At 40.6% G+C, this 17,988-nt stretch overlaps 1 protein-coding gene across 3 annotated transcripts; it reads right to left on the bottom strand.

The window, feature by feature from the left end:
* Positions 1–3,885: 3,885 nt before the first annotated feature.
* On the bottom strand, positions 3,886–9,669 carry LOC311253642 (uncharacterized protein). 3 transcript variants are annotated; one of them, XR_014621755.1, is made up of 5 exons: positions 8,933–9,669; positions 8,764–8,852; positions 5,647–8,430; positions 4,441–5,051; positions 3,886–4,354 (listed from the first exon to the last, which is right to left on the bottom strand). XR_014621755.1 is itself a non-coding variant. In XM_084384151.1 (4 exons), exons 3-4 carry the CDS (start codon positions 4,466–4,468, stop codon positions 3,999–4,001), a joined length of 384 nt encoding a protein of 127 aa, XP_084240277.1. In that variant the 5' UTR covers positions 4,469–5,051; positions 5,647–8,852; positions 8,933–9,669; the 3' UTR covers positions 3,886–3,998. The 3 variants fall into 3 exon arrangements, 1 of the variants encoding a protein (XP_084240277.1); XR_014621756.1 differs by having other exon boundaries at positions 5,647–7,693; XM_084384151.1 differs by having other exon boundaries at positions 5,647–8,852.
* Positions 9,670–17,988: the final 8,319 nt, after the last annotated feature.

Here is a 17,988-nt window from a genome sequence, read left to right as displayed (position 1 = left end):
AAAACTGTGTACAGGAGAGTGAGAACAGAAGTATCGATAACAGCATTCAAAAATGACCTAATGGTGCAAAACTGGGATATTGTATACAATAGCAATAATATAAATAGTGCATATGATGAATTCTTAAAAATATTTAAAACACTATGATAAAAATTAATAGGAAACTAAAATATGCTGATCATCCTTGGATCACAAAGGGTTTGCAGAATGCCTGCAAAAAGAGAAATACACTGTACAGAGAAAGTATGAGACAGAGAATCAAGGAGGCAGAAAAAAAATAAAATATTAGTTAACTTGTTTTTATATTTTTTATAAGAATAGCTCCGAAAGAATAGTATACAAACTATTAGATGATAAGAATAACATTAAAGGTATATGGAACATACTGAAGACTGTAATAAAAAATAGCTCTAAACAATTAAGTTATCCTAAGTATTTTACGATATGAATGAAGTAGTTAACAGCTTTAATAAATTTTTTGTTAGTGTTGGACCTGACCTAGCAGAACAAATCTTGACCCAGTGCAGGTGGTGGGAGACAGCAGGATGATGGCCAAGCTATCATCGCTGCTGGTGGAGGAGTCCCACCCCCTACAGGCCACTATCACAGCACTGGTCAGCTCCTTCAGTGACAGGCTGATACACCCCAAGTGTGTGAAGGAGAGGTATCGCAGGTCCTTCCTTCCTGCTGCTGTCAGAGTCTACAACCAGCACTGCTCCCAGTAGACCTCACTGTGCACTGTACAATAAAAAACTCTGCACATATCCACACACTTTCTGGTTTGCACAAATTGGACAATTTTTAATATCCATATTTATTATTTATTGTTTGTAAATAAAAATATCAACTGTTTAAACTTACACTGTCCATATTATAAATAATAAATACTATGTCATAATGTAAATACCAATTTCATATTGTAGATATTATGTATATACCAGTTAAATTCTATTTCTTATGTCTTATTATATTGTTTATGTTTTACTTTTATTACTGTTTAAGTGTGATACTGTCCTTTGGCTGCTGTGACAAAGAAATTTCCCCATTTGCGGGACAAATAAAGGAATTCTGATTCTGATTCTGAAATCCCAGATCCAGACATTTCCAGACAAAATGACAATAGCAAAGATCATACCTCTGTACAAAACTGGGAACAAACACCAATTCACAAACTACAGACCTGTGTCATTACTATAGATTCTCTTAAATTCTAGAAAAACATTTCAATAACCGACTGGACAGTTTCATAAATAACACAAATTACTCACTAAAAGTCAATATGGATTTAGATCGAACAGAGCAACATCACTGGCATTAATCGATTCAGTTGAGGAACTAACAAATTCAATAGACCAAAAAGAGTATACAGTTGAGATATTCATAGACCTAAAAAAAAAAGCTTTTGACACAATAAACCATGATATATTATTCAAGAAACTAGAACGGTATGGAACAGTCTGGAGGGGACGCTCAGGGAATGTCCAAACATAAACCAGTTTTTAAAAAAAAATAAGGAGATGATTTTTACAAGGTACAGAAATGAGGCAGGTGTTTGATAATCAATAGGGGTATATTGTTTTTAAGTATTTCAGTGGTATTATTTATTAAAAGGGGGTGGAATAAAATAAGTTTATCCTTCCTCCCATTCCTTTTCGGATATGTAAACAGAATTTATAGTTTTCAGTTTATGTTTACTTTGTACATGATAATTTTGGTTTTTACATGTTCGAAATAAACTATCTATCTACACGGTACACTGTGGTCTGTGTGTGTATGCTGTGTACTGTATACTGTGCTCTCGTTCTGTGGTCTGTCCACTCGTACTGTGGTCTGTGTATTTCGTGCTGCGTGCTTGGTGCTGTGGTCCGTGCCTTCAAACGTAAATAAGTGTACATCATGCATGGTGTTACGGCCCCGCATGTGTGTGTATGTTATGTCTTTTTTTTGGTCTCCCTCTCCTGCTCAGTCGCTCCCCGGCCCCGGATCAGGCTCCTCCGTTCTCCCCGATTTCAATTCATATTCGTACAGCTGCCATTCCGTCAAATTAATATCCGAGTAATTATAATGTAAACTAACGTCAGTTCAAGAGATTATACTTAGCCTAGCCAAATGTTTAACGACCTGTATTTTGGTTGATTTTTGTATTGTTTTAACTTCAATCAAGGGACAACTGACGAAACCGCAGCTCTCATAAAATGGAGAGCCGCTAACGAAGCCCTCTTCACCAGATGGAGGAATTCGTCTAAAACCGGATGGGAGTGAGTAAGCTTTTTATGTGTTTTTATACGAGGAGCAGTGGTCCGGTGGTGTGTTTGTTTGTGCCAGACTTCACAGCCTCTTAAAATAGTTTGATGCAACCTAAATGAATAAAAGGAAAATATAGTATAAAGCTAAACTAAATGTTTATAATACTACAAATCAAATAAGTAGTGTGAATTGTAACCTGGTGAACAAAAATGACTTAAAGTGCCACATAGTACAAGTGAAGGGCAACAGCAATAGTACAGGTGTAGTTATCAACCTAAGTGATATACTAGTTTGTACTAACAATATTAACTATATATTATCAATATAACTATTGATGAAGTATTTGTATTTACACAGACATTCACTATATAATATGATTGCACTTACATGCATGCAAGGAAGAGAATAGAGAATCCCTATTCTACATCACATTCAGTAGTCTCTGTCAGCTTGTGTGTTAGTCACTGTAATATCTTTGTTAACGTGTTCTCAATGTGTAATAATATGTTTAAGTTGTCCTTTTTTGTGTGAATGTGTGTGCTTTATCCAGAGTCTTTGTGAGAGACAGTGCTGTGCCTGTCACCCCCAAACAGGCGCAAAAGAAGTGGAATAACCTGAAAGAAAAGTACAAGGTACCACCATTCTATCTACTTTTCAGTAAACAAGTTGGACATGGCAACATTCATTCAGTGAATTTTTATTTTTTTAGGAGCTTAGGGACCCACCAACGGGGAAAGGGGTGGAGGCAGGAGGGGTGACAGCTGCCACCTGGCCATGGTATGGTCAGATGGATGCCGCACTCCAGGGGCAGCACTCCATTAGTCCGCCCCTGGTAGTTGCGGCCAATCTGACCCCCGCTACAGGTGGTGTTGTCACCCTCCCGTCCTCTGCCCCTCCCAGAGAAGGGGAAAAGCCACCAGGTCCCAAGAGGGCCAGGGCCAGTGGGCAGCTGATGGACTTTCTGAGAGAGCAGGCAGAAAAAGAGGAAGAGAGGGAGAAGAGGGCAGAGGCGAGGGAAGAAGAGAGGGAGAGGGCAGCAAGTCAGAGAGCTGACAAGTATTTGTCTCTCTTTGAGAGGCTTGTGGAGAAAATGTAAATAGTGTATATACGTAGTAGTTGTAGGTAATTTTTAAATGTAGTTCTTTGTTGTTGTTTTATTGTTATTCTGTCAATTAAATAGTGTGAGTATTGAGTTGTGAATGAAGTGGTCTCAAAGAAATTCGAAACGCAACTGGACTTGGTTATCTGTCAGTTATTTGCCAGTTCATGTTCGCATCTGACCAGGCTGAGACTGGTCCTCGGACCTTGGACCAGTCTCAGCCTGGTCAGCGAACATGAACTGATGAAGCCTCTTGGATGAGAGGTAAAACGTCTTCCTAGACAAATCGAGGCACCAAGGCTTGTAACGGTGGTCACAACAAACGCTTCTGAAACGGAAATCTGATTGGGAGGTTGACTTTACTTACAGGTGTTTTTTCAAACCATTGTTATATGTTTAACTATACACATAATATAATCATTTTTAATTGAGATAAACTATACAATCATTTTTAATTAATCAACAAAACAATATTTACAATTAACCATTGTTATATGTTTAACTAACTGTTATATGTTTAATTAATCAACAAAACAATATTTACAATTAACCATTGTTATATGTTTAATTAATCAGCAAAACAATATTTACAATTAACATTAATTAAAATTACAAATAATTATTGAACTGATTATGAATTTGGGGTTTTTCTTTAGTAATCATGCTCCCTCAGAAATGCCGGGAGCTCTTGAGGGGCAGACTCTTCGGCAGCAAGTCTGCCTCTGAGATTGACTCCCGACAGCTCCTGACCTTGGGCAGCATTCCCCCCAGCTTCCTCATCCTCCCAGTCATCCTCCTCTGCCTCCTCCTCTTCCTGGATGTCACCAGCTAACAGGCAAAGGTTGTGGAGGATGCAGCATGCTCCAACAACCTTGGGGGCGAACAGAGCCCGGATCTCCAAAGCCCGGAGGAAGATGGCTCTCCAGCGGGTTTTGAGCAACCCGAAGGTGCGCTCAATAATGTTGCGGGCCTTGGCGTGATGCCTGTTGAAACGGGCCTCAACTTGGCCTGTTGATTAAAATACAGGTAATGTAGAATACATCCAGGAATTCAAATTCAAAGTAACAACTGTAATAAATAATTTATTCTCTCACCTGCTACAGGTTGACGGTAGGGAGTCATGAGGGCCACCGGATGCTGCAGGCAAGGGTACCCCCCGTCTCACAGGAGGAAGAAGCCAGCTGGTGAGTAGAGGGACTGTTTGTACATAGGAGACCTCTGGAGGACAAGGGCATCGTGGACTGACCCCGTGTTGCCGATGTAAACATCCAAAAATGCAAAAATCCCCTGTTGCTCTTCTTCTGCTCCGCAGGTGGGACAAGCCGGATGTGGCATCCATCTATGGCTCCAACTGCACGCCGGAAAAGCCTCATGCCCAGCCAGCCGAGCAAAACCTGCTCCCACCTCCTCCATCTCCTCAGGCTTGGGGAAATGGATAGCCTTGTGGAGGATGCCCATCATGGCCTCCAAATATGTCTGCCGTGACCCTGTAGGAAGTGCCACATGCCAGCCAGTACAGAGAGACAGCCACCTCAATTTCGTGGCTCCAGCCATGTGGCTTTAGCCGGGGCAACATCTGGACCAACAGATTGATGGTCTCCCTTGACAGCCTGAAGGCTGGTTTGAGGTCAGCCTCCTCAGAGAAGAAGGCGCAGAGGATGGGCACAGTGTTGTTAACTTGTGCATACATTCGAGGAGAATGATCCTGTAGTAAAATAAAAAATATTTTTTAATTAGTAAAACTATGAAATAATATTTGAATTTATTTATTTATTTATTACTTTATGAAATAATATTTGAATGTATTTATTTATTTATTAATGACTTGCTTTTAACTATCAACTATGAATATTTGAATAGACTGATGAATTTAAACACATGCTGTAAAAATGTATTTATAGTTCTCTCATGAAACTTAATGTATGTTTTGTGTTCTATACAAATGAGCTTCACTTGATTCATTACACAAGACTTATCAGACTTGTATCAGATATCAGAAATAAAGAAATTATACAACTTAATATGCTCCTCTATTTCACCTGTAATTGTTGGGTCCCCCCATGATTTCACCAGTAGGTGGTGATAGGTATCACATATCAAGTATAGTAGCATAGTAGGAAATTTATGAATGAAAGGGGTGGGTCTATAGCGTTACTATTACTAAACAGTTTGGGGCGGACCCTGTTAATCCTGTTTCATACATTAATATTTATAATAATACTTCTAAACCGTACCATATTTATTTTGTTAACTTTAATATGAATGGAAAACCAAGTGCTCCCGAAGAAAAGATAACTTACGAATCCAGCAAAGGCTAGGATAGCGCGAGGTCTCTCCAGACTCCTCCTCCTCATCCTGGCTCTCCTCCGCTGAAGACGCCCCCTCAGCTCAGCAGCTTCCTCCTCAGCCTCCCAGTAAAGAATACCGACCGCGACAGCTAGCAACACTTGCCGGTCCATATTTAACGGTGGTAATACTCTACTAACTACACAATCCACAAATCCACAATGGCGATCATCTACAAACAACAGCCTTTTCGCGGGTTTTTTTTCCCGCTGTTGGCTCGTGAGATTGAGAAGCACTTAAAAATAAAATAACATACTTATGTACAACGAATGAAGGTTGTTGCTGCTTTATGTACGTGTGTATTTATTTATTTACATGTCACATACACAGGAGAGAGAGAGAGAGAGAGAGAGAGAGAGAGCACTTGTTTTGGATGATAACGCCCAGCTGTTTAATCAGTGCAGGCTGCATTTGGCTCCACAAGAATGCATCGTCTCAAAACTGAAAACGGAGCATTCTGTATTCTTGTGATCTCCGGAGTTCATTCTTCGGAGAACGACTAGCAAGAACATTCTCCTCAAGAACACAAGTCCATTCTTTGCATTCTTGGTATTGAGAAATGCTCATAGTCTGTTAGAAAAGAATGTTACAACAAAACTGTTAATAATGAAGTAACACTGGATATTGGAGTGGGGCTTTAAAAGTAACACTGCTCGTAGTATCTGCTACTAGGGATGTACATTTTAAACAATTTCTTTAATTGATACTTTGCTGATTATCAATTAATCATTAATAATATATGAAATATGAACATTGTTTTATGGAAAACACTTTAAACATAAGTGTTGTGCTCACAACACACGAGCCACCATAATGTAGTGCTTCATGCAACAGTAATAGGGAGTTTGGGGTTAAATTTGGCTATCAATAATAATTAATGATTATCAGGGATAATTATAAATTATGATTACTAATAAGTTCCAATTTACATTAGATCACCTCGGGGCACCACCCTTGAAGAAGGGAAAAAAAGCCAATTCACCAAATCAGTCTCAGAAAAGGTACTAAACTGTTTGTAACTCTGATTAATAATGAACTTAATAACTACAACCAATTACCATAACAGCTAGTAATGGTTGAAGGATTTTGGAGCTCTTGACAAAGTAGAAGTTGGCAACAATCACTCTTGTACAATATTAAATAGACAACATGTGGGTTCAAAAGTCTTTTATTTACAAAGATGAAACACACTAACTTCCATGTACTATATACAGGTTTGTGTGTGTATGTGTGTGTGTGTGTGTGTGTGTGTGTGTGTCTGGCAGAACAAAGAAACAATGGTGGTCACTGATATCACATGTGGGTTTGATATGCTCCAGGCTCAAGGAATGTGTGTGTGTGTGTGTGTGTGTGTGTGTGTGTGTGTGTGTGTGTGTGTGTGTGACGGGATGCCAGGTTATAGAAGATGGTTAGTTGCATGCAAAGACCCTGAGTCTGTGTGAAGCATCAATCGACTAATGTAGAATTAGCCGTCTAGGAAAGCAAACTACCAATAACCTGACCTGAGATTACAATAACACTCAAACAGTGGACACACATAAATTGAACACACATGCATTACATCAATCAGAGTTTAAAGTCCTGTGCTTAGCTGTGCTATGCTATGCTATCTAAGCCCAGTTCAATGTTACCAGTCTTTAAGGAAAAGGTGTCGGTGGTTGCAGGAGAACGTTGGGATTCCAATGAATGCTGTTCTTGCTGTGCAAGGACCGATGAAAGTCAGCAGAGGAGGAAAAGGTTCGCTCCTGTCCTTTGCGAGGGTAGCAGCTCAGTGCTAACCTGCTTGGTGTTCCTCAGATGGTGAAGTTAGCTGGCAAGCTTTGTGTCGCAGCTGCTGGTGCTAACTGATCAGGAATACTGGCAGGACCTCGTGCCGCTGCAGTGAGGAGAAGTTCTTTGGGCCTGCTGCAAATGAAGCTTGCAGCTCTCCGCAGCTGTTAAGCCCGGAAGAAGAGATCTTGAGGGCAGGCAGCCCGGTGGGGGGGGGGATGGAGAGGAGCCCTTGAGGATAAGAAGTCAAAGGAGCGGAGAGGCTTGAGGAGAAGAGAGAGAACAAAGGAAGGCGCTGGAGTTTTGACTCTCTGATCAGAGGGGGGTTTGTCACCCTGACCAATAGTAGCTCAAAGCTAAATATTGCACCTAGGTGTGAAGAATGGGGAATTCTGGGACACTGAGTTCAGTTCAGAGTCCATTTTGAAATCCACAATGAATGACTTCATCTGTGGGTCCCAACATAAGGCTACATTATGAGTTAAAGGAACAGACAAGGTATACACCAAGTTACATGAAAAATAAACTAAATACGACAAAAAATTCTTAACGGTGTTTCGATCAGTGATTGATAATCAGCATCCCTATCTGCTATCCTACCGCTCAATATCCCTTGCTAGCCTACTGTATGTTGGTAAGGTAATTGTTTGTGTATCAACTTTAGCATGTAACCACCTTCTCAAATAGCTCTTAAGTTGTCAGTTGTAAATTCAAAGCTGGGAGTTTTTCCTTATCCAAATCGTATCTTCCTTATCCTCTACTGTATCTTGAGGGAAATTGTGATTTGTGTATTTTGAACACATCTAATAAGGCAATCATCAGACTGTTAATGAAATTTCTTGTCACGATCCTGTGATTTTAGTTTTATTGTGTGTGTTTATGTTTTTTAAACCATATTTATTTATTGTGAATTACCTTCACAGCCCACCAGGGGCCACAGCCTGCTGCTGCCCACACTTTGGGAATCACTGTACAATGGGATAGAGGGGTAACTACAGTGTCGTACTCAGAAGCATAGGACAACTGACCAGGCTGCTGTATTTGACTCACTGGTAGTGAGAACGGCACAACATACCTGGAATATATCAAACTTAGAAAAGTATCAGTAAAATATCTTTACTTACTTTTAGCTAGCGCTAATTTCAAAATTTATTTTGGTCACTACTATTATATTATATTATATTATATTATTTAGACTATCATAATTTATCGAAATGGTCCCCCAAAACTATGAAAATTAAACATTCATTCGCAGATATTTTCCTTTGAATCCCAGCATTAGATTTACTAAATCCTCTTACTAATGATAGCAAAGTCAGCTGGGATGCAGATGTTCGAGCTGCGGATAGCATTATGGCTCCGCACTGTCTTTACTGGGCGTCTGCATCACCTGCAATGAAGGAAGATTGATTAGTAAAATTGAACGGGATACATTGCATAATGCAGATACAAAATAGAAATGCCCCGTACCTGAATCCTGGGGAAGGATGATTGGAACCGAGATGGAGGGACGGTTGAACTGAGCCTCGGCAAGCGCCAGCTGTCTCCGGTGCAGCTCCAACCTCTCCTGCTTTATCCGGACCATCTCTTCCTGCAGGGCAGTTTGTCGTTCGAGTCGGCCCTCTATCCCCCGCAGCACCACCAGCTTCTCCACCAGCATCTCGCTGCAGGCGCAGGTCGTTATTGTGGGCTGCCCTGTTAAGCCTCCCCGCATGCAGACAGCAGGCCCTGCTGGTTGGCGCGCAGGGACAGGGCACGGTTGTGGGGGGTCGTCCTCTCCTGGGGGCGGGCACACCCCTGCTCCGCTCCCGGATGGCTCCTCTTCATCCTTACTTTCTGAGAGCCCCTCGTCCCCCTGAACATCGATGCCCCCACTAATGCATTCAGAGGCCGTCTTCTCGATGATGGAGAGGACTTTCACGCAGGCCACATGGGCTGGAGGGGGAGATCTTTTCGGCTATGGCCTGCCAAACACTGTTCTTCACTGTGATGTTCTTTTTGCCCCTTGTTCCCCCGAATAAAAAATCACGGTGCTGCCAGACCTCGTCCACTAAGACGCCCATCTCCTCCGCGGTAAACGACGGTGCCCGCTTGTTTCTTTTGCTGCCAGTTTCTTCCATTCTCACATGTGTGTGGCTATATCCACGGGGGTATATATGCGCTAATGGGCTTGATTACTACTTGGATACACCTGTTGGCACACACACACACCCCCACCTTTAAATGAAATTACTTTTAACTGCTTTTATCCCATAAACAATCATGTAAGTTGACTCTCCTTTTATCTATTTTAATAAACTCATTGTAGACGCACAGGTTTTACTCCATGAATTTAAATATATATTTTAACTGCTACGATTGATGTTACAATCATGAAGGAAAATTCACATTTTAACTGAAGGACAACCTCCCATAGAGTGAAATATAAAACAATATTTAACATGAAATTAGCATTTTTAACCTTTCGTTTTTAACTCAATAAACAGTTTTTAACCTTAGCAGACCTCACATAAAACAGACGAAATACATCCTGTTGCATTAATAAAACAACCTACGAGTTAGCTTATAGCTTCATCTCATTTCCAATACAGACCGACACGGCAGCTTGGCCGTTGCTAATAGTAGCTACCGTTAACCACAACACGTTCTATACATGAAAATATCCACGGCAACCAAACTCGAGCCGGACATAAATATGGCATGAAAAGGTAACAAAACAAACCTTGTGCCCCTTATTAGCCAGGTGCTAGGGCGTTTCATGTGAGTTAGGCACACTTTAGCATTGAAGACAAACTCTTAGCCTTGCAGACACACTTTTCCTACTGCAGGTAAAGTCCGAAGCACCGGATGTGTACGAGGTCTCGGCGAGACGCTTTCAAAATAAAAGCACTGAATGTAACGTCTGCTTAATATATAAAAAATAAAAGCCTGGCTTTAAAGAATGTTAATAAGTAAACATAAAAACACATTTATAGAAATACTATGCTCATATTAAAGGTCATTTACAAGCCTTCTTAAGTCCTTAAGAATTATGGTATCTGGGAAACGCGGCCAATATCTGTGTGGCTACAACAAAATATGCAGATATTTTTGTTTTGAGCTCAGTGCACATCTTTAGGTGGCATTAAAGAAAAAAAGAAGCAATTTTTCAGGTCTATTGGGGTGAGGTTTACTGTGGAGTGTGCACCTCATAATCTGTTGTCCAGTAAGTAAGTGTATACTTTACATAAAAAAAAATTAAATTAGTGGTACATTAAATTAAATGTTTGAGAACAATGGCCATTGGACTGACAGTACCCTGATGCTTTGTTGTTTGTGATCTTTGTCTTCGTGATCAAGAACAGCTGTCTATGGTTTCAGATTATATACAGCAACACTCAAAGCAATCCCAGTAGTACAAGTGCAGCTTCAGGTTAGGGTTGTTTACAAAATGTGTATCTTGATGATTCAGCTTGCCCATTTGAATCCATATTAACAAGTCATATAAAGTATGTGTTTGGCATAGGGCTGTCAGCTTTTCACTGCATGATTTACTGTGTGTTTGTCTCTTTTATGTCAAATGAATAACAAACGAAATACAAGAGTGGGAGGGTGGAAAAAGGGTATGTGTAACCATAACTGCACAGAAGTGTACAAAAACAACAATTACACTTAAAGTAGGGAATGACTACACTCCCATTAAGAATGACGCGACCCTATTTGTATTTGGAAATCATCTGGGGCCCGCCCTTATTTTTAATCACAACTCTGATCAGCACATGAGACTTGAAGTATGAAGTATTTCCCAAACTTTTTCTTATTTCATAAACGTAACAATTCTATGTGAACTTGAGCCTAAAGCAATGCAGTGCAAAATACTAATCCATCCACATACACATAACAATTTGTAATCTTGCACGCCTTTCAACACATGCCAACACATGCAGTTACAACCCCCTGTCACTAATATAAGATACATTACAGTGTTATGTTGAAGTCAATTCTGCATTCATAATAATCAGAATCAGAAACAGATTTATTGCCAAGAGGGATTTTACACAGACAAGGAATTTTTCTTGGTGAATAAGGTGCATGCATTGAAGACAATAAACAATAAACAAACAAACAGTGACTATAACATATACAATATAAACAATATAAACGCTATCAACACACAGAGGCAAAAAGTGTGGGATGGCTAATAAATAAAGACGGAAGATAAAATATAGAAGATATTAAAAATACAGGATGTACAAATTCTGCATTAATGTAATGCACAGATTCAAGGGCAGAGGTGGGTTTGAGTGCAGGAGTGAAAGAGTCAGTGTCAGTGGGGGTGGGGGACCCGGGACTTGTTGAGGATCCCAACTGCAGAGGGGAAAAAACTGTTCATGTGGCGGGCGGTTTTGGTCCTGATGGACCGCAGCCTCCTGCCAGAGGGTAGAGTGTCAAATAGTCTGTGACCGGGATGGGAGGGGTCGGCCACAGTCCTACCTGAACGCCTCAGAGCCCTGGAGCTGTGCAGGTCTTGAAGGGATGGAAGGTTGCAGCCAATCACCTTCTCGACAGAACGTACGATACACTGTAGTCTGCTCTTGTCCTTAGCAGTGGCAGCAGCGTACCAGACGGTGATGGAGGAGGTGAGGATGGACTCGATGATGGCAGTGTAGAAGTGCACCATCATCGTCTTTGGCAGGTTGAACTTCTTCAGCTGCCGCAGGAAGAACATCCTCTGTTGGGCTTGTTGTGGAAATTTGTCTTATTTGTGAGATATCTGAAACAAACTTGTAAGAAATACCAGTTGTCTTTTAAGGATTTTATTCTTTATAAAGAAGGTTCATCAGTCAACAGAGTGGCATGCGGTCTGCAGAAAGAAGAACAAGATGAGACAGTTGAGAACCCTTTTTGTTAAAGGAAAGGAACGCCCTGTTGTAGGAACACGTCCATCGCCTCTACATTCCGTTGAGGTTCTGCTCTTGCATTAATTACTCCTCTCATCTGCAAGCTGACTGTTTTCAGGAAAGAGACGCTATGAAGTCTCTCACCTCTTCACCTGACTTGTTTTGCTTCCAATGAAACCGTCAGATTGACGCATCACAGGAAAAACCCCTCTTCCTTATTTACAGCTTGAATAACCCTTTTTGCCGTCTTCCCCCACTCAAAATGAACACTCCTTTCTCTCAGGTCGGTCGAGTTCATCATCAAATGAATCTCCTTTCAGAGATGAAGAGGAACAGAAGAACTGTCATAATCATGTGTTATAACTTATTTCTTTGCAATTGTAAATTAGGTAACGACTCTGATGTTCTGTGTCTTCTTGTCTTCTTGTGACAAGAATTATCAAGTACACCCTCCAGAGTAAAAGCACTCTGGGCCTCTCCTCTGTTTTCCTAGCCCTCCTGCCCAAATGGTTTAGGACTATGCCTCTCTTATCACACATACCATCCTATAATGGTTTCTGCACTCATCCAGATTTTAAGCAAGTTCTAATTGTCATTAAACCAGGAACTTATGCTCTTAATGTTAACAGATTAAGAAACAGCTAAAGAAGTTGATAACACTGAACTTTTCCCCGTGTCTCTGTGATGAAATTTGATTAAAATCAAGTTTAATGTTTAATGTGTCCTGTGTTCGGTGAAACCACAGCACCTCCTGATGATAAGCCCTGGTACGATTGGGACAGACCTTCAGGAGATCTTTTGTGTAATAAGTTCCTTGATAACCAGTAAATGTTTCTGATATGTTTTGTTTTAACAAGTATTATGCTAGAACCAGGAGGAATAAGTAAGTGATCAATTCTACTAGTTCTACGGTATATTCAAGTGTGTTTTTATTTTGATCCTGTTTTAATTTCCTTTAATTGTTCAGTGATTTTTAATCATGACATAATCCTTTTTCATGATAGACAAAGTTCATCTATTGAGCCATGGTGAGATTCTGTGAAAGGTGAAGCACTGTTTTGAAACGTTTAAAAACTATAGTTTAGTTTTAGTGAGTTCCTGTGAAAGACAGCACGCTCTCAAGCGGTAACTCCCCGCTGGGCAGTGAGCCAGAATCGTCACCGGCTCGGTACTGGACCAGCCACACTCTTCCTAAGACATCGGACCGTGGTCCCCAACCGGCTGATTCCCGATGAGCTGACACTCGGCCATTGGACCGGGACTTCCGGCTAGAGTCGCAAACCACCGGTGAGAAACCCTCCGCCGCTGACTCCGCCACTCTGCTAAGAAAGTAGGCTCTCCATCACCCATAACAGCTGGATTCACACATGATAAATGAGTGGTGTCTTAGGGTTCTGATCTTTTAGTTTAAGAGAAATTTGGTAACATTTCCTGTTACCTGTTGCTATTCATTTAAATTGCCATTTCATTTATTTAATCTGAATTATTTAGTCAATAAACCTATTTAACCGTATGTCGTTGTCTGTTGACGGTTTGTTTTTAATGTGGAGAACCGATGGAAACTGTGTAGAATTCACTACTTCATTTATGAGATTGAATAAATTTAATAAATTGATTTAAAATTGATTAGAATTGATACAAGTTAACCTTGTTTAGTCGGATTTGATCAATTACCTCCGGATTATTCAAATAGACAAAACATCGGCGGTGGTGCCCCATTAACGAGTGTTTTATTAATCGCCAGTGATTAATAAATTACAATTATTACTAGTGTATCTCCTACACTGTGTCCTTCTCATGTCTGTACCAGGCTCCGTTCCCATAACAAGAAGCACATATCTCTCTTTGTGCAGACAGTACAAACATTCAAGGATGTGGGAAGAACACAGTGAAGACAATGTAAGACATAATAATGAATAAAAATGGTATAGTAATACAATTTCCCATTACACTCCTCCCTTTTGATCATTTATGGATCACTTTAAGTATATACAAACTACACACTAGACATCAAACTTAAAAATTCACTCTGGATTCAATTTAAGTTATCACATATTGTATAGTTGAAAATCAATAATAGCTGTTTTTGTGGAACATAGACATTACTAGTATTCATTGCAAGCTGGGAGGAGGCAAAACACATGTGAATTACTGAAGAATATTTTTCAATTTATCATGCTAAAATAGATTCAGGGACGCAGGCTTGCTCCTCTACAGCCCCTGCGTTTTGCAAGCGTAGAGGGGGACACTACCTTGGAGAGGTTACTAGCACGATCACAAGGTAGTATGATGTCGTCTTCTGCTGCAAATCCCTGATCTTTATTCATCACATATTTTATGACTAGAAATGAGTAAACAATAATCATAAAAGTATAGCTGTAAACATTTGAGAAAAAATGATTAGTGAACTTGTTACTAAATGTCAAAACTTTTCATAATAGTATAAGCTTGAGAAAAATGATACTGATATCACACACAGTGACTTCATTAGTCTCTGTGTGTTCTTTCAACTCACCACACCTTACACGTCTTCATCGTCAGAGTCAGGATAAGGAGGAGGGGACCAACCAGGGTGAGGGAACAGATCAAGGGAATTATCTTCTGAATATGGAGGTGGTTCCAGTGATGCCATTCCAGTTGACGTTGAGATGGACCTATCTATGGCTCTAACAATTAAGACTCTAATGCAATTACGTCTCTGGAATCAGCTACCCGACTATCTGAAAAAAATTATTCATTTAACATCATTTAAAAAGGCTCTCAAAAAGTACCTAATCAGTCAAACCATGTACCATCAAACATAAGACAATTATTGTCATGATTGTCCTTTGTCTCTCTCTCTCTCTCTCTCTCACTTCTTATTCTTTCCTTATCATCTCATTCGTTATTTCTGTTTTGTATTATTCATTTATGTATGTATTTTTTTCCTTACTTCCTTACATTTACTGTTTAATCACTTACTTTTCTACTTATTTTTCATTATTGTTTAATTATTTTCCTATGTTATTGTTTTTAAACTGTATTAAATTTGATCTTTGAATATGTGGGTGAGGTTTTCATATAAGCCCTTTTGGGTTTCATACCTCCCCTTTGCACATCCCTGTCATGTTGATTGTTCATGTTTTTTTTTTTCTTCATATGATATTGTTTGTGCTAAATAAATAATAAAAAAAAAAAATGCAAGGAATGATGCAACAACCACACAGTCCCATGCAGCGCTGCCCCTTCCTAAACGCAGAACACGCGCTGTGCGTAGGGCCCCACGATCCGTGGGGGGGGCCCATTTTGCGCAAGGGGACGCTTTCTCTGCAAATGCGCAAAGGATGCGCATCGCTGCTGTGAGGCGCGCGTAGAGCACCAAGTCAGCCCGAGGCAGGAGAGAAAAAAAAGAGACGAGAAATCTGACACCGCACACGTTGCCGCAATGATTGACAGCACGCAGCATCTGACATGCAGGTGGAGAGATGGCCTCTAAACGGCAATATGAATCAGGAGCAAGCAAAAGAAAGACAAAGTCAAAACAAGAGGAGGCTCGTGCTTCACTTGAAGGTGGGTATGTTGTTGAAATAAAAAAGAAAACTTTGTGGCATAAACACCCCAGCTGCTAGCATGCTAATCATGAGACAGAAGAGAGGATAATTCTGTCTAGATGTGGACTGGAGATTAAATTTTCCAGCGGCCCTGATTATCATTTATTGAATGTCTTGTTAACTGCATATACATTCAGCTCTGTTGAAAAAGGAGCGGTTAATTGACCAGTTGGTGGTCGTATGTTGGCTCAGGATTATAGCCCATCAATCTATGCTTTCAGTAGAAGTTTTGGGCTGTTTTTATGGAGGTAAAATGTCGCCATCTCTTGGTGAATTTAATTCATAACAGTCATATAAGATTAGATAAAATAAGATAAATTAAGATAATCCTTTATTTGACCCACAATGGAGAAATTTAAAGCGTTGCAGCAGCAAACAGCAGTGTGAATATAGAACCTAATTACTAAATGTATAAATAAGTATATAAAAATATTTAAATATAGAAATATCATCAAATCAAATCATAATGCATATTATTATTAGTTGTAGTCGTATTTGCATTAATTGCATTTTAATCTTTGTGAGGAGGCTAGCACCATTGCAGTAACTCTCCCTGTTACAGTTGCCTTTGCTGAGCAAAAACTGAAGCTCATCAATGGTGCAAGAACGCTTGAGCGGCCTAGCTATCATAAGCATCAACTCAGAAGTGGCATAGCAGCTGTCATATGATGACCTCATTGATGACTTTGCATCCAGAAAATGCAGACGTGTGCATCTGTAAAAGGCTTGTTCCATTGTTGAAAGAGTCATTTTGTAATGGGGAGGTGGGGCCTCAAAATAAAATTCTGCTTAGGGCGGCCCCATGAGAGTTAATGCTACAATGAGCCCAGTGAGCAGAGACAAGATCAGTGCTTTCCATTTACCAAACATTGTATCAAACCAGCCAAAGGTGCTGTTAATACCAGAATTTTCAGCAAGTTCTCCACGAAGAGACCTCAGTCTCTCAAGAGCCTGGGCGACAGATCCGTCTGGGGCTGTGTTATTGGGAATGAAAGTACAGCAAGAGTCACCAAACATTACACAGACGCCCCCCTTGTCAGCCAGCAGCATGTCAAGCGCCATTGTGTTTTGCCAAGACATCAGAGATGTTGCTGACATCTGCTCAGCTAGTCCAGTGAGGGCATCATGTGTGTAGTTATGAACCTCTGTTGGTTGTAATAGATGTAATTAATCCAGTCCACATTTTTATTCAGCGTACACCACCAGCAAAAAGCTGTTTCAAAGCCTGCAAGAACCTGATTTCTAGCTTTGAATTCACCAGGGACACCACGAGGCACCCCTATAGCATCGATGTACACTGTTTTGTCAAAACTGCCAAGTGGGTTAGAAAAACGTTTCACCCTGTAATTTTGGGAGTGATGGTATTCTCAAACCGGCCACAGGTGTACCTGCGAAGCAAACATGGTTATTGCACACAAACCAGTCCAATTAGCAGGTAGAGATTTTCGAATTCTACCGCAATCCCAGTAGATGTCTGGGTATGGCTCTATCTTATAGTCAAACGCATCACGCTTCCAGCGCACACCATAAGAGCCATCCTCGATTAGTTCTTTGCCTTTCTCTGTGCTTTGTCCGCTGCTGTCAGGAGGATACAGGATATGAGTTTTTGCACATTTAAGACGTGTCTGTCCGACACTGATACTGCCATAGGTGCGGTTGAAACAAATAAAGGTAGCACCCGATGCTACTTCAACTTGTCCTGCAACTGGTAATGGTGGTGAAGGAACTGAGAAACGGGGCAGCGGAGGGCAAGATTTGAACAGTGAGTGGCTGTACCTCCAGTGAGGTTGTGTAGATATTCTAGTGAGCAAACAGTCCACCAGACACACTACAAAGGGACCCACTCTTGGTTTGGGTTCAGTGCGACAATGAGGATTTCCAGGCAGACTGACCAGTGACAGGTTTGCTGTGTAGCCTTGACAGATGAGGCATGATGAGTTTGTCGTTGTGCGTGCAGTATAATTGACATACTGCATCCACAGATTCTTTAAGAGCCATCCAGGGGCCCTGTCTGGTCCATAGGGGTCAGAGGTCAGGTGTCTTTTGGTTCTGTGTA

Source organism: Pagrus pagrus (genome assembly GCF_965226575.1).
Source record: "Pagrus pagrus genome assembly, contig: HAP1_SCAFFOLD_27, whole genome shotgun sequence".
In the NCBI taxonomy this organism is placed as follows: Eukaryota; Metazoa; Chordata; class Actinopteri; order Spariformes; family Sparidae; genus Pagrus; species Pagrus pagrus.
The sequence above is the reverse complement of the archived record's forward strand: the minus strand, read 5'-3'. Positions and strand labels throughout refer to the sequence as shown.

Coding starts and splice junctions, on each gene's coding strand:
- LOC311253642 (XM_084384151.1), bottom strand. CDS start 4,468: ATGACTCCCTACCGTCAACCTGTAGCAG. Junction 4,355..4,440: donor CTACCGTCAACCTGTAGCAG/GTGAGAGAATAA, acceptor TTTAATCAACAG/GCCAAGTTGAGGCCCGTTTC.